At 35.0% G+C, this 24,713-nt stretch overlaps 1 protein-coding gene across 3 annotated transcripts in view; it reads right to left on the bottom strand.

Annotated features, from left to right (window-relative positions):
• Positions 1-481: 481 nt before the first annotated feature.
• Positions 482-24,713, bottom strand: part of LOC6034145 (dual oxidase maturation factor 1) — an 81,288-nt gene continuing 57,056 nt past the window's right edge. Inside the window, exons 3-12 of one of the 3 annotated variants that reach the window (XM_038254344.1) lie at positions 24,544-24,575; positions 24,108-24,344; positions 16,105-16,308; positions 5,023-5,080; positions 4,584-4,938; positions 4,293-4,504; positions 1,782-1,861; positions 1,588-1,709; positions 1,290-1,523; positions 482-1,221 (exon numbers count right to left, since the gene is read on the bottom strand). In XM_038254344.1, the coding sequence (XP_038110272.1) occupies positions 1,179-1,221; positions 1,290-1,523; positions 1,588-1,709; positions 1,782-1,861; positions 4,293-4,504; positions 4,584-4,938; positions 5,023-5,080; positions 16,105-16,269 (1,269 nt within the window). In that variant the 5' untranslated portion in view covers positions 16,270-16,308; positions 24,108-24,344; positions 24,544-24,575 and the 3' untranslated portion in view covers positions 482-1,178. The remainder of the gene's footprint in view (positions 1,222-1,289; positions 1,524-1,587; positions 1,710-1,781; positions 1,862-4,292; positions 4,505-4,583; positions 4,939-5,022; positions 5,081-16,104; positions 16,309-24,107; positions 24,345-24,543; positions 24,576-24,713) is intronic. The other 2 variants (XM_038254343.1, XM_038254345.1) reach the window with 2 other exon arrangements.

Genomic DNA, 24,713 nt, shown 5'->3' with positions numbered 1-24,713 from the left:
CAAATTATTCGCTCTACAGCATTGCCTTGGCGTTCTCGATGGCGAGATTCCTACTCGAAACTAGGTGTCCGAAGGTTTGATTGTTGAGGCAATTGCAAACCTCTTTTTACACCTAAGTTTCCATCCACCCCGGGATACGAACTGACGACCATTGGATTGTTAGTCCAACTGCCTACCAGCGACTCCACCGAGGCAGGACCCAGGGAGACGACTCCTACTGCTGGAATGAGCTATCGACCTAACCTCTAGATTAGACCGGGGCCAACATTTACTTCCCCATCCGACGGAAGGCGTGGTCAGACAAATCTCGTCTCAAAAAATGCCACCGAGCCGACTGGGTGAGAGGAAACCACGCTTACCCCTACACCACGGTCCCGGATAATGTAAAATACCTTGTAAAATACCTAAAAAAATCTACAAAAGAACTGATGTTTGCCTTAAAAATGGGGAAATTGTCATCAAGATACAATCAAACTTCCACTTGTGTTCCAATTGATCCTCTTTTATTCTTACATCTAAGTTACAATCTTCTTTTAATGTCACATTTATAATACTTAATTATACAATACACGAAAAGTTTCTTCTTTATGCCACTGAATTTCAAGAATGCATCAGAAATCATTCCCACATCGATAAAATTTAGGATAATTTCACAGCAAAATAAATAACTTAAAACGATGCTTCCGCTAATGATTTTTATCTGTTGCTGCTGCGTTTTAAGCTAGTTTATATGCCTTCGTTAAGTGTTGGCCAGTCTTAAACTCTAATCAATTCTTCATAGAATGCTACATTTTGTAAGGGTACGACTTGTGTTCCTCCGTTAAAAAAAATCTGCTCCATACGAAGCCAATTTGTCTTATGTGCGTCCTTGGACTGACTACTATACTCTCTAGCTAAAATGGTTTTTTTTTATCCTAAGATTAAGGTAAGTCACTTGGCCACGACGTCTTCTTCACTTTGCTCGATTAAATTACGTTGTAATGTTGGGGGTGCGGTGAAGTTTGATAATTCTGCGTTTTACGATTTAATATCACAAGAGGTTCATCACGTTATCGTTGCACACGTGGTGGTCGCTTTTTTTCGATTGAGGATTGGCTTCCGGTTTAGAACCGGCTTAATGAGTTGTTTTTAGTAGGTTAATGTGTGAGGTGTGTGTGTGGGAGTGCGCGCATCCGTCTCTACCAGTTGGAAATTTCACGGGTACGCTCCAGCGGGGGTTTTCTACAAAGGACAAACAAAACATGTAGCCTGGTGGCGAAAAATCTCCACTACTGGAGTGAGCTAATTACGGCAGCATTCTGGAGAGTGCGACTTTGTGAAGGGACTGGGAATGGGCCGCTGCGGCGGACGCGATACTCGAGTTGGAGTCCTGCGAGATTGTGCGCTGAATTCCGCGCGGGGGCGTCTGCTGGGAGCGTCGGAACGGGTAGCGCCACGGAGACTTAGGAACGTCGTGCTGGAAGCCTCGATTCTCGATGCCCATCTTGTCGTTTGACTGGTCACGTGTTTTCGACGATAAACGGCTAAAACGAGGAAAGAACTTTGTAGGTTTCAAGCACAAAATTTACAAAAAGGTAGTTCTCTCACCGCAAGATTCGCGATCCCAGTCCCGGGGGATCTTCAAGTCCTTTGCTGTTCCGTTTGCGGTACCGGACATCGTGAGATTCTTCCAATATCACGTGTCTGTCGTAGGGAGTATCATAATAGACCTGAAAGAAAGAAAAGACAGATTGATGGACCTCACCCACAGACCTGGGCCGGCCATGGGACGGTGTATTAACCTCTAGAATCGTTGAAAAGCGGTGGGGCCACACCAAGTCGATGATGGATATTACCAGTCCAACCGACAAGCACAGGATACCTACAATATAGAAATTTATTGTTTGTTTCTAGCATTGAATCCCACATTAAGTACGGAAGGCAATCCAACATTTCCAGCCAAATAGAATATACAAATGTTAACGAATTCCGAGAGCATATACCTTATTAAGTGAGTTTAAATTACAAATTAATTATTGGTTTCATTTAGTAATAGACTAGAATATTTTATCTTGAAATGTTGCTAAATGCTAAACATTATATTCCTCGCCAACACTGCCAGTACTACGGGTCGGAATAAGGAGAAATTTATTTGCAGTCCAGACTCGATTATCCTTAGGCCTTGGCGAAATTTCACTTCGGATAATTGAAACTCCGGATAAATGAGTTAATTTTTTTTTGCTGTCCTTTTGTTGAGATTAACTATGACTCCTAAATTGTTCTAAAGTGATTTGGAATTTTGAAATCGATTATGGCGATGATGACATATTGAATAATATTCATTTTTTAATTAAAAAGGCAATCAACCAGTCAAATTTGATTAAAACGGGGTTGCAGAACTCAATTTTGATGTTTATAGTAAGAAAATAAAAAAAATGAATTATTTTTTTTGTTAGATTATCCGAAATCCCATACAAACCTCCGGTTAATCAAACTTTGGATAATCGAGGCTTCGAGTCTGGTTGTTTCTTAATTTCAACACTTCAAACAAGAATGCTACCTAAATATTGTCTTGGTACTAATGGCAAAACAAAACAGCTGAAACGCCATTGCAAATTTCATTTCAAGCTGCCCCCCCCTCTCTTCACAATTTCCCTTACATATCAGGGGGCAAAAAGATATAAAAATACATTTTCATTGGAAAATCTATTTAAAACTGTGTAGTTTTTATCAAACAAAGACTATTGAATAATATTCATAACTGTAATCAACTGTAACTGTAAAACTTGAAAATTGATTTTTAGTGATTTTTTAGGTCGCATAGAGACGGAGTTGTGTTATAGAGGGAAAAGCTTGGTAAAAGAAACATTCAAGTTTTAAGCTTTCTGGAGTCTTAAAGAAGCCCTTAAGGGTCAACGGGGGTCACACAAAAAAAGTTTTGTGAAGGCATGAAGGACAAATCATTGCCTAAAATCTTTTAAAGGCTGAATATATTCAGCTCAACCGATTCAGGGTTCAATTTATTTAATATACAGTAGTTGTTCGGTAACTGGGCTGAAAACGTAGCCCAGTCACCGAATGTTGCTCGTTAACTGGGCTGAACAAAAAATAACGAGGGGACCACCGATGCATAATATTTTCCAGATGAAGTATAAAAATAAAAGTAACTCAAATTTATTTACAATGCTTACTTTTCATATTTCTTTATTTGTACAGTCATCCCACATATTCGGAACACCCACAAATTCGGAACACTTTTTTGATAATTTGTCAATAGCATGCCAAAAGTAGCTTTTCTGTCGACCTTACTATTTTTAGAACCTTCATTTGGACATTATCTTGCTACTTCACTAGTAAAAGTAGTACTTTTTGAACAAAAAACTTCATTCCACGACTATTTTGTCCAGAGCAGCAAAACACTGTCACCAAATGGCCTGTTTCATAATTGTGGGATGTTATTGTGCCTCCCACTATTGTGGAACACCTGAATTTAACTGAAATTTTCACAAAAAAGTTATCAAACCATGTATAAAACATCAGTAAGCTAGAGTTTCATTGGTTTCAGTGTGAGAAGTCATTATTTGGTAAGAAATATGTACTCCTGGAGAGATCCAAAGTTTGTTAACATTCGTAAGAAAAAAGTGTTCCGAATTTGTGGATTTCAAGGGTCAAAGTAATTCTTCAAAAACTTCATATAAAAGTTAAAATTTGCAGATGTTCAATACAGCATTCGAAAGATCGCAAGAAAAGCTTTCAAATGAAGGTAAAAGTGAATAATTAAGTTCAATTATCGATTTGCTATGATTTTTTGAACAATGGCCGATCTGGAAACCGTTCCGAATATGTGGGATGGCTGTAACTTGAAATTAAATAAAAGTTTGAAAAAAGTTTTTTTTTATTTATTGAATATGATTTTTACCCCTCGGTTTTGGTTTGTTTTGGTTTTTGACGTTTGTCTGCTTTTTAATTGGGCTACGGCCCAGTTATCGAGCGCCCAGTTAAAAAGCAACCCAGTTAAACAACGCCCAGTTACCGAACAACTACTGTAATCATATAGAAAGACTTCTACACTAAACTAATTTTGAACACAACGCTGTCCCAAACCCCATACGAAACCAGAGATCTGCTGTTTGTCTGCCGTGGTTTGGTCCTATTTTTGAATTGGGAACCTGAAAAAGTCAAGCTGGAGTGTTGGTTATTAGGAGGAAACAACATAACAAAAAGATATCGTTCGGATTGACGATGTCTCACAAACATCCCCAATCCGGCACGACAATCAGGCTCTTTCTGCCGTCTCAAAGTCAATGTTCCACCTGCGACCAGCACAAGCCAGAAGCACCAGCTCAGTCGGAAGCTGATGCGTCCTCCCTCGATGAAGATGGTGAGGGGCCGCTTCGGCAGCATCATGCTGTACCCGATGCTGGCCCCGATCAACAGGGCACCGGTCAGAGTCATCGTGTAGGCACCGTAGCGGGGAACCGCCACCAGAAGCAGGTTCATCAGCAGCCACGAGGCAAATGCGGCCCTGCGAACAAGGAACAAGAATTGATTAAAACGCGACCGAGTGGCACATGGCTTCGTGCCGAACTTCATCCAGAACTTGCCATAGCAGTATGCTGGCGTAATATCCGGCGGCTCGGTACTGGCCACCCCACGCGAATCCTTCCTGGCCCAAGCTGAAGTACTCGGCGACGGTCAGAATCGGGTAGGGCAGTCCCCGTTGGAGGGCATTCCGGTACGAGTTGCCCATGTCGTTGGCCTGGTTCCAGCTGAACTGCTCGTTAAAGTCAATGTCCGGCGCGGACCAGTTGCCCACGGGCAGGGCCACCAGGGTGATGTTGATGTGCATCAGGCCGATGTGGGCGCCAAGCCGGGCCGGGAGCTTTTCCCGTGAAAACGCCTTGTACGGCGCCACGATGGTCGATTGCGCCACGTGCCATGCCGAACCGAGACGGGCCACTGTGGAGTGAGAATTAAGGGAAATGTAGAAGGTAAATGATGATTGCTGCAAAGTTATTTAAAAATGTTGGAACTGATTCTTACCAAGAATTACAAGTCCTACAAATAAGCTGAGCGTAACCGTTGTGAATGTTGTGAATTTCTGTAATGGTAAAACGAGAAAACAATATTTAAAAGGAGGTTATAAACATATAAGTATCACTTCAACATTAAAACACATTAAACATAGCAGTTTCCCCGACCCCTCGATTTTTGTTAAACTTTGCTATTAATCAAAATTTCACTAAAGAGCAACTCTCTTGGTTATTTTTTCAAAATTTTAATTTTTGTATTTTGTGATCCGAATGAAACTTTTTTGGTGCCTTCGGTATGCTCAAAGAAGCCGTTTTGCATCATTAGTTTGTCCATATAATTTTCCTAACAAATTTATCAGCTGTCCATACAAAAACGATGTATGAAAATTCAAAAATCTGTATCTTTTGAAGGAATTTTTTGATCGATTTGGTGTCTTCAGCAAAGTTGTAGGTATGGATATGGACTACACTGAAAAAAATGATACACGGTAAAATTTTTTTTGATGATTTTTAATTTCACTTTTTGTCACTAAAACTGGATTTGCAAAAAAACACAATTTTTATTTATTTTTTATTTTTTTATATGTTTTAGAGGGCATAAAATGCCAACTTTTCAGAAATTTCCAGGTTGTGCGAAAAATCTTTGAGCGAGTTATGATTTTTTTAATCAATACTGATTTTTTCAAAAAATCGAAAAATTGGAATTCGGAACAGTTTAAAGATCAGCCAATGTTCAAAAAATCATAGTAAATCAATGATTGAACTTAATGATTCGCTTTTACCTTCATTTGAATGCTTTTCTTGCGATCTTTCGAATGCTGTATCGAACAACTGCAAATTTTAATTTTTATATCAAGTTTTTGAAGAAAAACTTTGACCCTTGAAATCCACAAGTTTGGAACACTTTTTTCTTACGGTTGTAAACATACTCTCTCCATGAGTACATAAGTTTTACAAAATAATGACTTCACGAACGAAAACCAACGAAACTCATGCTTAGTTATGTTTTATGAATGGTCTGATAACTTTTTTTGTAAAAATATCATTAAAATTCAGGTGTTCCTTAACTGTGGGAGGCACAATAACATTCCACAATTGTGAAACAGGCTATTTGGAGGCAGTGTTTTGCTGCTCTGGATAAAATAGTCTTGAAAAGAGTTTTTTTTTATTCAAAAAGTACTACTTTTACCCGTGAAATAGCAAGAGAATGTCCAAATGAAGGTCCTAAAAATAGTAGGGTCGACAGAAAAGCTGCATTTGGCATGTTATTGACAAATTACCACAAAAGTGTTCCGAATTTGTGGGTGTTCCGAATATGTGGGATGACTGCACTTCAGTGAAATTTTAATAAAGTGTACCGTTTTCAAGTCAAATCCATTTTTAAGTGACTTTTTTGAAAATAGTCGAAGTTTTTCATTTTTTAAAATTAGTGAACATGTTTGCCCACTTTTCAAAAAATAAAAATAAAACATATTAAGTCAAGACTAACATTTCAAAAGGGCTAAATATTCAATATTACGCCCTTTTAAAATGTTAGTCTTGGTTTATAAATTTTGAAATTATTTTTTTCGAAAAGATCGGAAAATTTCACGAATGTTTCATATTTTAACATGGTAAATCGGACCATTAGTTGCTGAGATATCGACATTAGAAAATGGTAGGTTGCAGTGTTGCAAATGAGTGATAAAAAAGCTATCAATAGATTATCTCTGCTCCAAAAATATCTGAGAGTATAGTGGCCGTCACTATAGCTTGTGAGATCTCTTCTTATGCCTCGTGATTCCCAGCGATGTCATTCTCTCTCTATCACTCTTTCCCTTTTCCTCGACTATGCCCTCTCACCCTATAGTCTCTCAATCTCTCCGAAAACTGCAATGAGAGAACGCGAGAAGGTGATTAGGTGCCGACCACGCATGACGTCCCGTTAAACTGCGTTTGCGAAATTGGTTTTGGGTCGGCTTTTGTGGTTAAACGCTGTTGTGGTAGGATGAACGTGGAAGCGGGAATTGGAGAGAAAAGGAAAATGTCAATCGCGAGTGGGTAAACACGAAAACGTGTTCGGCTATGTTCGGCGCTGAGAGTTTCAATGAAGAGAGAAGAGCAGTTATATTTGAGGCATGAATATTCAGGCGGGATAATTGTAGTTGATGAGAGCTGATATTTTGATATTTTAACAACCCTGGTAGGTTGTTTGGGTGAGACTTAGAAAACATAAATTTTCCTGTTTTTAAACACTTGCATGGCAATATCTCAGCAACTAAGGGTCGTTTTAACAAAATTTTAAGCCGCAAAATATAGAGAATTTTCTTAGCTTTTCAAAAATATTTTTTTCTAAAGTGGGCAAACATGCACACTAATTTTAAAAAATGAAAAACTGCGACTACATTAAAAAAAATACCTAAAAATGAATTTAACTTAAAAACGGTGCACTTTATTAAAATTTCACTACAGTACTTTTTGATTGCAAATTTGATTTTACATTGAAAAATGAAGTTGAAAAATTTTTGCGACCTATATTTCGATTCGATTAAAAATCAGTATTGATTAAAAAATTCATAACTGAGTAAAAGAATTTTTGCACAACCTGGAAATTTCTGAAAAGTTGGCATTTTATGTCCTCTAAAACATATAAAAAATAAAAAAAAATAAAAATTGTGTTTTTTTTGCAAATCAAGTGACAAAAAGTTAAATAAAAAATCACAATTTTTTTACCGTGTATCATTTTTTGCAGTGTAGTCCGTATCCATACCTAAAACTTTGCAGAAGACACCAAATCGATCAAAAAATTCCTTCAAAAGATACAGATTTTTGAATTTTCATGCATCGTTTTTGTATGGACAGCTGTCAAATTTGTATGGAAAATTATATGGACAAACTAATGATGCAAAATGACTTCTTTGGGCATACTGAAGGCATCAAAAAAGTTTCAGTCGGATTAAAAAATACAAAAAAAAAATCGAATGACCGAAATCTGAGAGAACTGTTCTAAAGTACTTTTTAGAGCGTCCAATTTCCCGGGGTTACAAAATTCCCGGGAAACGGGAAATTTTTAACAAATTTCCCGGGAAATCCCGGGAATTCCCGGGAAATTTGAAATTTATCGAAAATTGATCTTATCCTGCTTCTGATTGATATTTTGCAACAAAATTGTATAGAACTGCAACTTTAATGTTCAAAATGAGTGTAGGGCTCAATTAATGGCTTGACTGCTTATAAAAATCATACAACTTTGTTAAAAAAATTCTTATTATATCAATTGATTTTTTTTTTGTTAAGAAGTATTATTTTTTTAAATAAAATTTTGAATCAGTGAGTAAAAGCCATGCTTCTTAACCATAAAAATGCTTTTAAATTTGTCTCTGTTACCATTTCAAAGGAATATGTTTAAGAATAACGTTGACTCATAAAACAAACAAAAAAATAAAAGCATGCAGAAATTATGTTTTTCATGGCAAATAACTTTTTCTAGACCATAATTTTATAAACAAAACTCATTTTAAGGATTTTTGGGCAAAATTTTGACTTTTTATCAATTTCACCAAAAATTTATAGGTATATTGTTAAAAAACTTATAAACTATGTTGAGTAAAATTTACACATTGATTTTCTTTTTCTTCTTAACAACTTATCAGCAACCTTAGTGATTGTGTAAAATTTGAACACATTAAATCTGATTTTAACAACAAATATTTTGTACAAAGTCACCCCAATATGCTAAATACAATTTTCAACGCCACTAGTTTTCAAATACTATTGAAAAACATTTTTTTCCAACAATAGTGCATGGACCTTGTGTGGCCTACCCCAGTACATGTTTTACAAAATAATAATCTTGAAACAAACCTTACCAGTTGGAAAATAAAAATAAAAATAGAATGAAATCCTATCAGTGATACCCCGTTTTTCTTATAAGTTCAATATGCACAGTAGATTAAAATTAATAAAATTAAGTTAGGTTCTCTCATTAATATTTTTTTCAAATTAAAAAAAATAGGACCAAAAAGTAAGGAAAATGTATACTTCCGCTTAAATTTCGGGAATTCCCGGGAAATTAAAAAATTTACCGGGAAGCGGGAAATAATGTTTTTCGGGAAATCCCGGGAATTCCCGGGAATTTTTTTCCCGGGACGGGAAATTGGACGCTCTAGTACTTTTTGATTGCGAATTCGAATTTACATCGAAAAATGAAGTTTAAAAATTTTTCGACCAATATTTCGTTTTTTTTTTTTACAAAATTAGTATTGATCGAATTCGTGAACATAATTCACGATTTAGGGAAATAACTTTTGCCGTGTGATACATTTTTTTTTATGTTTTTGTCACCACCCCTTATATAGGGCCGAAAAATCAAGGGATAAAAGTAAAAAAAAATCTCGAGATCCTGGGAAATTTTTGAAACAGTAACTTTTTGCTTTCGTTATATTTTCAAAATGTTTTTCAAGCTTAACTTCATAGGATTAGCTCAATAATAATCTCAGCAAGGACGACAGTTTTTAAAAATGAAAATGAAGTTAATGATGACGTTTTGCTATACTTAACAAACACTACAAGATGCTTTAACCCGATTTTGGAAACTCGCTTCCGTTTCCCGGATATCGCAATACACACCTTTGGCATATACCAATTTATCATCAAAATGATTGTGCACACTTGTGACACGTCATACATATTGTTGGAAAATGTGGAAAATTTCATTCTATCATTCATAGTTGGGTAATTCTCTACCAACTCACACGAAATCGGGAAAAGTTGCCCCGACCCCTCTTCGATTTGCGTGAAACTTTGTCCTAAGGGGTAACTTTTGTCCCTGATCACGAATCCGAGGTCCGTTTTTTGATATCTCGTGACGGAGGGGCGGTACGACCCCTTCCATTTTTGAACATGCGAAAAAAGAGGTGTTTTTCAATAATTTGCAGCCTGAAACGGTGATGAGATAGAAATTTGGCATCAAAGGGACTTTTATGTAAAATTAGACGCCCGATTTGATGACGTACTCAGAATTCCGAAAAAACGTATTTTTCATCGAAAAAAACAATAAAAAAGTTTTAAAAATTCTCCCATTTTCCGTTACTCGACTGTAAAATTTTGGAACATGTCATTTTATGCGAAATTTAATGTACTTTTCGAATCTACATTGTCCCAGAAGGGTCATTTTTCATTTAGAACAAAATTTTTCATTTTAAAATTTCGTGTTTTTCTAACTTTGCAGGGTTATTTTTAGAGTGTAACAATGTTCTACAAAGTTGTAGAGCAGACAATTACAAAAATTTTGATATATAGACATTAGGGGTTTGCTTATAAACATCACAAGTTATCGCGATTTTACGAAAAAAGTTTTGAAAAAGTTACTTTTGCGTTTCTCTTTGTTTCGTCGTCCGTGTCTGTCGCGGGTGACCATGAACGGCCATGATCGATGACGACCAACTTTTTAAAACTTTTTTCGTAAAATCGTGATAACTTGTGATGTTTATAAGCAAACCCCTTATGTATATATATCAAAATTTTTGTAATTGTCTGCTCTGTAACTTTGTACATTGTTACAAAAAATAACCCTGCAAAGTTAGAAAAACACGAAATTTTAAAATGAAAAATTTTGTTCTAAATGAAAAATGACCCTTCTGGGACAATGTAGATTCGAAAAGTACATTAAATTTCCCATAAAATGACATGTTCCAAAATTTTTACAGTCGAGTAACGGAAAATGGGAGAATTTTTAAAACTTTTTAGTGTTTTTTCGATGAAAATACGTTTTTCGGAATTCTGATTACGCCATCAAATCGGGCGTCTAATTTTACATAAAAGTCCCTTTGACACCAAATTTCTATCTCATCACCGTTTCAGGCTGCAAATTATTGAAAAACACCTCTTTTTTCGCATGTGCAAAAATGGAAGGGGTCGTACCGCCCCTCCGTCACGAGATATCAAAAAACGGACCTCGGATTCGTGATCAGGGACAAAAGTTACCCCTTAGGACAAAGTTTCACGCAAATCGAAGAGGGGTCGGGGCAACTGCTGTGTGAGTTGGCGGAGAATTACCCAGTTCTGATATTATTTACCAACAAACTTTAAAAATCGATTTTCTCGAAAAGTACTAAATGGTCGTTGTCACAAGATAGCACATAACTGACGACATGGTGAGTTATTGAATAGCAGTGGAGTTTGGTTAGGGTGCCCCATCTAATTCCTTTAACAATCAATGTCAAAAATCAAATTATCCACTCACTTTCACGACCCCCGGGTCTTTTGTGGTCTCTATTGCACGTTTCTGCTCGAACCTAGGAGTCCGAAGGCTTGAATGGGGAGAGCACCCAAACCTATTTTTACTCCAAGGAACCTTCTACTCCAGGGTTCGAACTGACGACCTTTGGATTGCGAGTCCAACCGCCGCCAGCGATTCCACCGGAGCAGGCTTGGTTTGGTGCGTTGTTTGTATTTATAGCGTGGAGACTTAACAACATCCAATGCCGGGACCGACGTTTTACTTCCCCATCCAATGGAAGGTTGGAGCAGATGGGAATCGAACCCATGATCTTCCGCTTACTAAGCGGACAGCTTAAACGATTAATGAGTACTACATAAATGCCGTGTCATTCAACCCTTACTGCCATCACGGAGAGCGTCTAATTTCCCGTCCCGGGAAAAAAATTCCCGGGAATTCCCGGGATTTCCCGAAAAAAAATATTTCCCGTTTCCCGGGAAATTTGTAAATTTCCCGGGAATTCCCGAAATTGAAGTATACATTTTCTTAAATTTTTGGAATTATTATTTGAAAATGCTCTGAAAAAATAATAAATGAACAAACTCAATATGATTTTGTTCAAAATGTATTGTTTGGTTTATATATAATTAATAAGATTATCAAAATTATGATATCAGAATTATTTCTGATAATATTAATTTTTGAAGCAACTGGGAATAGATCTTGCTTAATGAGTATGAAATTATAACAATTAGGTAAGCTTTTAATAGATTGATGTTATTTCATCAAAACAATATTAACTCCTTACCTCCAAATTAAAATTGAGATTTTTTTACGTTTCTATTTACCATGATCAAATGAGATGAAAATCGAATCTGTGCAAAAAGTATTGAGCAATTCTCTACGAAATCGGTCTTTTTTCTTCAATTTTAATTTTTGTATTTTTTAATCCGACTGAAACTTTTTTGGTGCCTTCGGTATGCCCAAAGAAGCCATTTTGCATCATTAGTTTGTCCATATAATTTTCCATACAAATTTGGCAGCTTTCCATACAAAAATGATGTATGAAAATTCAAAAATCTGTATCTTTTGAAGGAATTTTTGATCGATTTGGTGTCTTCGGCAAAGTTGTAGGTATGGATACGGACTACACTGGAAAAAATAATACACGGTAAAAAAATTTGGTGATTTTTTATTTAACTTTTATCACTAAAACTTGATTTACAAAAAACACTATTTTTAATTTTTTTATTTTTGATATGTTTTAGAGGACATAAAATGCCAACTTTTCAGAAATTTCCAGGTTGTGCAAAAAATCATTGACCGAGTTATGAATTTTTTAATCAATACTGATTTTTTCAAAAAATCGAAATTTTGGTCGTAAAATTTTTCAACTTCATTTTTCGATGTAAAATCAAATTTGCAATCAAAAAGTACTTTAGTGAAATTTTGATAAAGTGCACCGTTTTCAAGTTATAGCCATATTTAAGTGACTTTTTTGAAAATAGTCGCAGTTTTTTATTTTTTAAAATTAGTGCACATGTTTGCCCAGTTTTGAAAAAAATATTTTTGAAAAGCTGAGAAAATTCTCTATATTTTGCTTATTCGGACTTTGTTGATACGACCTTTAGTTGCTGAGATATTGCAATGCAAAGGTTTAAAACAGGAAAATTGATGTTTTCTAAGTTTCACCCAAACAACCCACCATTTTCTATCGTCAATATCTCAGCAACTAATGGTCCGATTTTCAATGTTAATATATGAAACAATTGTGAAATTTTCCGATCTCTTCGAAAAAAATATTTTCAAAATTTTCAAATCAAGACTAACATTTTAAAAGGGCGTAATATTGAAAAAATGAAATGTTTCATCGGGAAATTTCTGAGATATCTCCATTTTAAGTTTTTTGGTTTTAAATTACTTTATTATTTATTGGAAACTTTATACTAACAGTTCAAAAAACTTATCAAATGATGTGTCTCATGAGTCATTTACTTATCAAAATGTTTGCACATTTTGATGAGTAAGACAAGAAACAACTTTGTAGAAGGTTGCAAACCGCTAAACATTTTGAAAATTATGTTTTGCCTAAGTTTTTGAATATAGGGGAAAGTGGGGCAAGTGTAACAAGCTAAGGAAATGCTCGTTATAACCCACTGAAAAGTTAAAAAATCTGTCGGATTTTATTATAATCATCTTATTCTAGGTCTTGACTAAGACTTTGTTTAAACAAGTTTTTAAAAAATCCTGTTTTTTAATGTGAAAAATTGATTTTAAAATTTTTGATTTTCCGTACGTTCTACTCAACTAGTGGGGCAAGACGAGCAACCCGTTGGGGCAAGAGGAACAATGCATGAAAAAATATGGTAATTTGCTAACAATTGAACTGTTATTACTTAGATACATCAGATTAGAATGTATTTGAATGGTTTCTTCCATTTTTAGATTAAATAATAATATTTTACTTAAAATTTTATCGTTTTTACGAAAAAAAATACTACTTCGATGATAAATAGTAAATTTTCATAATATCACTATACTTTGTATGTACAATTTTTTTTAACGATTGTTTATCAGTTTTTAAGTACTTTCATGTATTTATTTCCCAATAAAATATGTTGTTGCAGCAATTCGTAATTTTTTCCATACTAAAAATCCATATGGTACACTTGCCCCACCTGAACAAGATTTTTAAAAGCTCTCAACAAAAATAACCAAAAGTTAAATCATACTTTGTAATAGGTGCATGTCATTTGTAGGGACACTACTAATCTAGGAAAAATAGCATTTTGATAAAATGAGCCTTAAAACGAACCCTAAGCCTTATTTTGTACTTTCCAAATATTATAAGAAAACAAAGGTTTCGAAAAAAACTTCATTAAATCTTATGCTCCGTGGCGTTTACGTCATTTTGGCGGTTATGTGGTAGTAGAATCAGCTAATTGCATTGCTAGCAACAAATCCTCATACTGGAAATAATCAAAATTGTACAAATTACGGCCGTAGGAGCGATTGTTCCTCTTGCCCCATATGGTCGTCTTGCCCCACCTTCCCCTATGGGATTTATTCAGAAATTAAAATCATAAATCAGTGTAAAAATGTATTTTTTACAAGAATTACTTGATAATTACATATTTTTTGTGTACAAAAAATACGTGTCTACTCTGATTTAGCTTGTTCAACCGAAATTTTGGCAGGTTTGTGATTGTTTTTGGTATTATTGAATTTTAATGAATAAATTTGATATTTTCTTAAGCAAACATTAACCAGGAACATAAATACAAATATGATTTGAAATCGAAAATGTACTACATATTACTGTAGCAAGCTTCAAAAGTCATATTCTCATGAGTATAAATTAAAGATAAAATTTTATAAAATGTTTTCTGTAGAAAATGCACTTAAAAGTTGCAATAAAACTCGAGTCTTCCAATTCTGAAAACACCGACACAAACATTTATTTTTGTTTGAATAAAAATTAAATAGTTTTTTAACAAAAAAAATCTAACAGTAACTTTTTTTCCAAACTGTTTGAACAAAAATCAAGACATATACATATATTTTTTTAAGATGAGATTGAAGATAAGAGTCTTGTAAACTTCTAAAATATTGATAATTCCTTGATCATTTAATACAAAAAAAACTGAAACAATCATTTCATACTAATGAAAAGTATTTCTCCTAAAGCTAGCAAAAGTAATTTTCCGAATAATTTCATGTTATACAATACATGTTTTGTATCCATGCAACTAGTTAGTGTTTGATTAAGAAAATATAATATTTATTCATAAAAATCTTGTAATACCCTATCAATCTCAAACCTGTAGAAATTTCGGTTGTATCAGCTAATTCCAAGCTGAATCAGAGCAGACCGGTGTTATTTGTACACAACAATTATGTAATAATCTATTTGTTCTTGTAAAAATAATATTTCGATACGATTTTATTATTCTATTATTTGAATAACTCCAACATATTCAAAAAATCTGTTAAAACTTAATTTTCAAAATGTTTAGCGGTTTGCAATCTTCTACAAAGTTGTTTCTTGTCTTATTTTGCACATTTTGGTCAGTAAAATACACATGAAACACATCATTTGACAAGTATCCTGGACTGTTATTTAAAAGTTTCCAATAAATGATCAAAGATTTTAAAAGAAAATACTTTAAATAGAGATATCTCAGAAATTTCCCGATGAAACATTTCGCTCTTAGAAGCATTGGAAAGCTGAGAAAATTTCCTATAAGACACTTTTGAAAGTAGTGATGACTATTTTTTCTCCTTAAGGTTGCCCAGAAAACACGCCGTGAACATTGTTTCAGTTTCACAGAGGCAAGTTTGAAATTTCTCATAAAAAAATACCAAAATTCATTTTCCTGTAGTTGAATGATTTTTTACATGCAGTCAAGCTGTTAATAGATCTTCACACTTATTTTTACCATTTTTAACATTGTCCTTTACAAATTTGATGCATAATATCAATTATAACCAAGATCATAGCAATTTTCATAAAAAATTAAATTTCCCGGGAATTCCCGGGATTTCCCGGGAAATTGGCTGAAAATTTCCCGTTTCCCGGGAAATTTGTAACCCCGGGAAATTGGACGCTCTACCATCACGCAAAGTGGCGCTTTGGTTCAACCCTCGTTTGACCATGTTTCGTTTTCTCGTGAGACAACCAGGGAGTTGGTTGAGGATCTTTTGCCATGATATTTGAATCGCTCTTCTCGTCGTGCTTCAGCTCCCCCCCCCCAAACTCCACAGTCAGCCTGCAGTAGTATAGTAATGAGTCCGGCTAATAGAGGAGTACAACACCTTCCCCACTTGCAGAAGAGAGAAGACTTATGCAATTTCTGATGGTCATTTAATGGGCTGGTGCTGCCGCCGACTTACCTGCTTTCGAACGCCGGGGAAGATGACCAGAAATGCCAGATAGATAGTGGCGAACATGACGCAGACGGCCACAATCGAGACATCGCCGGTGACCGGGGTTCGGTTCGAGAACGAGTACAGAGTGGGGGCTCCATCGTCTCGGAACGCGTCGAACCAACCCTTCATCGCGAGGGGAAGGTCGGACCTTAACTACGGGGGTGGAATCTGCGAATGTGGGGTGGAAAAAAGATAGAGAGAAGGAGAAAGAAAATATGTTATTAGTATAAATAGCGGCTGGCAGCGGTGCTACTAACCTAGAGAGTGAAAATTGTATGGAGGCAACGTAACAATAAAATTGGATAGGTAGCTCAACTATTGAATGATTTTTTTTTGAAATTAATTCAATAGAGTAGTACGGGACAAAAGGGCGCATTAGCCATTATTTTATTTTATTTTTTATTTATTTTGTACATAAAAAGCTCATATTCAGATTTTTGACTAGTTTACAATGGGTTCATGAAATAGTGTTCATGAGCAATTCTCTACCAAAACCGGAAATGGATTTTATTTGTATTTTTTTATTTAGCTCAAACTTTGTGGGGGCCTTCCCTATGACCAAATAAGCTATTTTGCGTCATTGGTTCACCCATACAAGTCTCCATACAATTTTGGCAGCTGTCCATAGAAAAATGGTATGTAAATATTCAAACAGTTGTAACTTTTGAGTGAATTTTCTGATCAATTTGGTGTCTTCGGCAAAGTTGTAGGTATTGTTGAGAACTATTGAGAAAAAATAATAGGTACACGGAAAAAAAACTTTTTTTCACTAAAACTCAATTTCCCAAAATACGTATTTTTTGATTTTCGAGATTTTTTGATATGTTTTAGGGGACAAAAATCCGCAACTTTTGAGCCATAGAGAAACATGGTCAAAAAATCTGCCGCCGAGTTATGAATTTTTGAAAAAATAGTGATTTTTGGAAAAAGTCGAAGTTTCATGCAAAAACAAGTTTGACATTATATTTTAATGTAAAATTGAATTTGCAATTGAAAAGTACTTTACAGATTTTTTGATAAAGGGCTCCGTTTTCAAGATATAGTCACCAAAAGTTTGATTTTAGCGAAATATTTTTCAATTTAAAAAAATAGTGACCATGAGTGACCATTTCTAAAAATATATTTTTTGAAAAGTTCAGAAGATTTTCTATAAAATTGTCTAAGAGACATTGAAGATTGGACCTCTGGTTGCTGAAATACAGCGGCTTAAAGAAAAATAAACACGAAAATTGAAGTTTAGTCTTACCCAAACAGCCCACCATTTTCTTATGACGATATCTCAGCAATTAATGGTCCGATTTTCAATGTTAATACATGAAACATTCGTGAAATTTTCCGATCTTTTCGAAAAAAAATATTTTTTAAATCAAGACTAACATTTTAAAAGGGCCAAACATTGAATATTACGCCCATTTAAAATGATAGTCTTGATTTAAAATTTTCAAAATATTTTTTCGAAATTTCACGAATGTTTCATGTATTAACATTGAAAATCGGACCATTAGTTGCTGAGATATCGTCATTAGAAAATGGTGTGTTTTTTTGGTGAGATTTTGAAAACTTCAATTTTCGTGTTTTTTTTCTTAAAGCGGCTCTATCTCAGCAATCCGAGGTCCAATCTTCAATGTTTCTTAGACAATTTTATAGCAAATTTTCTGAACTTTAAAAAAAATTTAGAAATGGTCACTCATGGTCACTATTTTTAAAAATTTAAAAACTGCAAAGATTTCGCTAAAATCAAACTTTCGGTGGCTATATCTTGAAAACGGAGCCCTTTATCAAAAAATCTGTAAAGTACTTTTCGATTGCAAATTCAATTTTGCATTAAAAAATAATGTCACACTTGTTTTTGCATGAAACTTCGATTTTTTCCAAAAATCACTATTTTTTCAAAAATTCATAACTCGGCGGCAGATTTTTTGACCATGTTTCTCTAATGCTCAAAAGTTGCCGATTTTTGTCCCTTAAAACATATAAAAAATCTCGAAAATCAAAAAATACGTATTTTGGGAAATTGAGTTTTGGTGAAAAAAAAGTTGATAAAAAAATCTGCAATTTTTTTTCCGTGTACCTATTTGTTTCTCAAAAGTCCTCAACAATACCTACAACTTTGCCGAAGACAACAAATTGATCAGAATATTCACTCAAAAGTTACAGCTGTTTGAATATTTACATACCATTTTTGTATGGACAGCTGCCAAAATTATATGGAGACTTTTATGGGTGAACCAATGACGCAAAATAGCTTATTTGGTCATAGGGAAGGCCCCCACAAAGTTTGAGTTAAATAAAAAATACAAAAAATAAAAATGGTCGAAATCGGCCGATTTCGTAGAGAGTTGCTCTCATTTCAGTTCATGAAAAAAATTGTCAATACAAAAAAACTTTTTTGTATGGATCGTGGACAATCGCACTAACTTCATTTTTCTTCTAAAATATTTCTTGAAAATAAGGTCAAAACTTCACACAAAAATGATAATTCACGTTGCTTTTGTGATTTAGATAAATTCTAGTACCGCGTTTTGAAGGAAAATGATAAGGGTACCTTTTGTAGATCGAATCCGAAATATTTTGTAATCACCGGTGACCGATGTTACGTAAATATTCACAAATCTGCACATTTTGAAGAATTTTCTGATTGATTTAGTGCTTTCGCAAAGTTGCAGATATGAGAACTATTCAGAAAAACGTTATTTAACCCACCTTTAGGTGGTTGGTGCCTTCCTCTCATTTCGTCAGCTGTGTGCTATCTTGTGACATAGAACATTTTGGCCGAAAATGAGTTAATAATGACGTTTTGCTATACTTAACAAACACTACAAGATGTTCTAACTCGATTTTGGAAACTCGCTTCCGTTTCCCGAATATCGCAATACACACTTGTGACATAGACCAATTTATCATCAAAATGATCGTGCACACTTGTGACACGTCAAACATGTTGTTGGAAAATGTGGAAAATTTTTCTTGTTTTTCACAAATTTATGTTGATAAACATTTTCTGAAGGCAATGCAATCTTTTGTTTTTGAAAATATACTGATTAAGTCGGTTAATCTATTGATTTAAGCCTATTTTAGTTTGTATGGGAATTCTGTGCACACTTGTGACACGTAGTACAATTTTACTTTCGAAACACACTTGTGACACGTGCTTTTCAGATTTTTGTTTACATTATTTACTGTATCTTTTAACTGGTGTAACCAGATTAGTTGAAACTTGGAGCGTTTGTTAAGCGATAGTATACGAACCGATTGCTTCAAAAAGTTTGGCTCTATCATTCATAGTTTTGAAATTAGTTACCAACAAACTTTAAAAATCGATTTTCTCGAAAAGTACTAAATGGTCGTTGTCACAAGATAGCACACAACTGACGATTTGTAGAGTGATTCCAACCCCCCTAAAGTGTCCACATTGTTTTTGGATCTCCGCTAACGTGATCGCAGCACCTAAGACAGGGGTGCTCAAAGTTTTTGGAGGCCGGGCCAAATTTGAGGCTCAAATGAGCTTGCGGGCCAAACATACAAAATAAGATTTTATAAACAAAAATTGAAGTTTTTTAGACTACAAAATACATTGATAAGCTGACATTTGTTTTTTTTTTTTATTTTCTGTTATTTTTTCAGTATTTCCCTTAATTAAAAAAAAAAACGAAAAAACAAAGTGGCCGTTTTATCAAGGTGTTGATTTTATTGAAAAAAAAAATAACAAAAAGTTTTTAGCTGAATATACATTTGTTTTCAATATTTTTTTTTTATATTTTGAAACTGGTGACATGTAATCTGCATAATTTTTCGACTTGGTTTAGGGTCCCATACGGTGCTATTGAATTGTTTGAAGTTTCGATAAGTAAGTTAGAAGTTTCGATAAGTGAAGTTAGAAGTAATTTTGATTTAAAAAAATAATTAAATAAAACATTTTTGAAAAAAAATCGATTTTATTTACCCTATGATAAATACGTCAAATGCTGTATCAAGTAGGCGAAAACCTGTTTTACCCCTAATCCAACAAATTGTTAAAAAATATTTTAATTCATTCTAAATGGCATTTTTTCGAATCAAATTTACAACTCCAATACTTCTAATTTACGTGAAATTGTCCGAGGATTCCGAATATGACAAAATTGAGACCAAAAAATGCTGCTATGGAGGCCTACAGGACAAAAACTAACATTGTAAAATGTTTGTTGTAGAAAAATCGAAAAACTATGAGAAAAACTGCGATTGGCCAAAAAGTTAATACCATAGGCTTATAGTCCATGAAATTGCCTATCTTTTGACCTAAAGGAGTATGGGTGTTGGAAAAACATATTAAGGTTTTAAAAAAATCCATTTTTGACAGTAATTTGCAAAAGCTAAGAGAAAAAGTCAAACCAATCCTGGATGTCTATGGCACATTTTAAAGTGCTTCAAAAGACCTTTCGAATGCATCTAAGAGAGTTGGAATTGATGAATTTTTACGGAAATGCGACCAATTTTAAGATTTTTTATGTTTTTTTGACCTCAAACTTCAAAGCCCGTTTTACCCCACTTCCCTTTGTCGTAGAGGGCTCATATTTGGCATGAGTTCATCTCATGCATAGACAAACAAACGCTGAAAGTTTCATCCAAATCGGAGTACCTCGATACGACCTGTTACACATTGGTGAAAAACTCGCTCTTAAATTTCCGTTGATATTTTGAAGTTTAAAAAAAAATGTCCATGATTTTGCGAGCCAATTTTTAATAAAAGGAGGGATGTTGAAAAAAGCTTTGTAAAATACTTGCAAAAGCCTCATTCCTCCGATTTCAACATTTTGTCTGCCTTAATTCTGAAAACCAGAATTTCCAAAAATGTTTGATGAAAGTTTTGACGATATTTACTAGCTTCAATCACATTAAAATTTGTGAAACTGTATCCTAAAATGGGGATAAAAACATTATTAAATCATTTGTTTTTTTGTCAGCAAAAAAAAAGTTTCGCCTAATAAAATCACTTTATAAGCGATTAACGGGCCATTTTACATGATTATTCAAAACGGGTCCGCGGGCCACAAAAAATCACCTCGCGGGCCACGTTTGGCCCGCGGGCCATACTTTGGTCACCCCTGACCTAAGAGGTCCTAATAAAAATAAGTGATGAGTAAAAAAACAGACTACCTACAGACTTTTTGTCAAGACTATACAGACACTGCTTTTGAGGAAAATGGCATCCCTCAACACGGCTTTTTCATGGCGATCAGTGCACATGTTTGCCCACCTTTGAAAAATATGTTTGAAGAGCTGAGAAAATTTTCTATATTTTGCTTTATTGAACTTTTTTGATACGACCCTTAGTTACTGAGATATTGCCACACAAAGGTTAAAAAAAAACAGGAAAATTGATGTTTTCTAAGTCTCACCCAAACAACCCACCATTTTCTAATGTCGATATCTCAGCAACTAATGGTCCGATTTACAATGTAAAACTATGAAACATTCGTGAAATTTTCCGATCTATTCAAAACAATATTTTCAAAAATTTAAAATCAAGACTAACATTTCAAAAGGTCGTAATATTGAATGTTTGGCCAGTTTGAAATGTTAGTCTTGATTTTAAATTTTTGAAAATATTTTTTTCGAAAAAATCGGAAAATTTCACCAATGTTTCATATTTTAACATTGTTGTTGTTGTTTATTTTATTAACGTGACTTTAACCTAGATGTCTGCCTGTGTGGATCAATCGGACCGTGCACTGGACTCACAATCCAGAGGTCGCCGGTTCGAATCCCGGGGCGGACGAAAAAATTCTAAGTGTAAATATAGGTATTCGGTGCCCTCTCCCCGTGCCCATACCTTCACACTTAGGAGACCCGGGAGGCGGAGTCTTGTCGCAAAAAGAACGATACACGCCTGTGGATCCGTTGACGAAACCGCATGGTTTAAGAGGGCCACATTATAAGGTGTTACGTCGATTCCGTTTTTTAACCTAGAGAGGTCATTCGTCACATTGTTAATCGGACCATTAGTTGCTCAGATATCGACATTAGAAAATGGTGGGTTGTTTGGGTGAGACTTAGAAAACATAATTTTTTTGTATGATGCAAAATGGCTTCTTTGGGCATACCGAAGGCACCAAAAAAGTTTCAGCTGGATTAAAAAATACAAAAATTAAAATTAAAGAAAAAAGACTGATTCCGTAGAGAACTGTTCAGATGCTTATAATAACGCAAAAAGGCGTCATCCATAAAGTATGTCACGCAAAAATCGGCCAAAAATGACGCCTAAACCGTATTCAGCTTGTGGAGCAGGGGGTCATTTTTTTGAGGCACCCTACCCCATACGCATAACTATGCTTTAATAACCCGAATAAAAAAAGTTTATTTCCAAATTATAGTGTTTGATAAATCGAGGAATAACTCGTTTCACAAGTCTTGCAATGCCATGGGCCACATACAAGATCTGCCATTTCTTCCACATACATTTTTTTGGTATGATTTCATGGTATTTTACCATCCATTTTAGTCCCTGTTATTTGCCCAAGTAAAACAATGAAATTAAAAAAAAAGAACCAAATTTCTAAATTCTAGGAATTTTGCTTCCTTTTCTTATTGAGTAATCCAAAAAACCAAAATTTTACCAAACAAGGAAAGAAGCCACAATTCCTAGAATTTAGGAATTTGGTACTTTTTTTTTATTTAACTGTACCAAAATGTGGCATTTCTGTGTTAATTACCCCTGCTCGGGAATCGTGGAATAGAACATTTCCAGAGAGACTCTTCAACATTTCCATCGCGCGTGTACCCTCTAAGTGGTCAGGAAAGTTAAAGTGGGTAACTTATCTCCTGCCATTATGAATATGTTCCCCTGACACTCTGACAGTCATCCGAAACAAGTAGTGGCGTATGTGAGTGTGTGTTTGGAGCTTGAATAATTTATCGATGGTAATTTGGCGGTAATTACAGGTGTTAGATTATGATTTGCTGGCAGGCCCCTGCAAACTTACGGCAGCAGTTTTGTGGGGCTGTAATTGATGCTGAGAAGTGGCATTTTGTGTGTGTGTGTGAGGAGCACATGCTTACGCACGGTGAAGATCTTTCGAATAAATTAAGGAAAAAAGGCATTATTAGTGCCGGCGAGCTCTCTTGAAAACGGTTTATGCAATAGTCGCGGTTTTTCTGTGGCCAAGGCAGCAGCAGCCAGCGGAGAATCGCGTTTGACCAAACTTAACATAAAACACCAAGATAAAAATGGTAGCTTTTTCGCGTAGAAAAGAAGCCTTTTTTCAGTGGGCTTCAAGATGTGCTCGGGGAGGTTACTCCGCGGAGGTTTGTTTCGTCAGAAGGTGCTTCTTTCTTGGCACTTTGAATGAAGAGTGTGCTTGAATGAACGCTGTCATGTTGTGAGCAAAACAATCAATGTAGCTGAACAATAGATTTCTTTTTTGTTTTATGTTTGGGTTGCAATGCAATGTCTTGCTAAGGAGACTTCGATATATTACAACAGTGTTTAACGATTTTGTTATTTAGATAATGCATATAGAGGGGTGTTGAGTCTGATAGATTTGACCAATCCAAATTAAATAAAAATACAACGTCTGGCAGGAAAATCCTTTCTATCAGGATTTTTGAAGAAAAAAGTTTTATTTATGCTGCTTATTTTTTTTTGCATATTCACTTGGGCCCTAAAATTATGTTATATATTTTTAGAAAGGTATTTGAAAGACCTTTCTGACGAGTTAAACAAATAGTACTAGATCTGACAAGCCTATTGAGAGCTTTTTCTTCCGAATTCTGAAGCATTCCGTTGAACACGCTACCGGTCTTGCTAGCCACTTGTTTGTCACAGGTCTAAGATCAGGAGGCACTTGTCTAACAAATTAATTACATTTGAAATATTTGCACAAAATTGCACAACCCCTTAACCGAAACAGAACATGGAACAAAACTCCAACTTGTTGGTCAATTAGCCACGATTTGCACCCTTTTCCCAATGTGTGTTTGTGGTATACCTGATTCTATTCAGCACTGCCGAAGGTCCCTTCACATTCCCGGAGTGGTGGCCATGTGCCATAAATTAGCTCAATATCCAGCACCGGACCCGACCACGGAAACTCTCCGCTCTAGAAGGGTCGAAGATTCCGCTTCCTAGACTTCAGCTGCTGCCGGGTAATGTATTTTGCTTTAAATTGCATTCAATGCAAATTTACGACTCCCAGGGCACGTGTCCCGGCACAAACTGAATGGGGCTGTGGAAATGAGAGTAAACGGTGGTAGCAATTTGAGTGGGATAGGTCTAATCGATTTTGCATTTCGTTGCAATTACTCAAACACTTGGGTGAAGCTATAGGGTGCAAAACGATTGAACGCGCGTGTGGTGGGTGCTTTTAAGCTGGGAGCTCATGAACTACGAGAACGTATTAAATTTTGAGAAGATTTTTTAATTACCTTAATGGCTGCTGCAAGTCCTTTGGTATAATCTGTAACAAAGAAACGAAATAAAAATGTTTTATTAGAAACATGTTTCAAAAAGAAGCTTGATCATTTTTCTTTAAAAATGATATTCAAAAAAGGCTACAAAAATAAAACATCAAAATTCACTTTTTACAATCTAAAGA

Source organism: Culex quinquefasciatus, chromosome 2, assembly GCF_015732765.1.
Source record: "Culex quinquefasciatus strain JHB chromosome 2, VPISU_Cqui_1.0_pri_paternal, whole genome shotgun sequence".
Lineage (NCBI taxonomy): Eukaryota > Metazoa > Arthropoda > Insecta > Diptera > Culicidae > Culex > Culex quinquefasciatus.
This window is presented reverse-complemented; position numbering and strand designations above follow the sequence as displayed.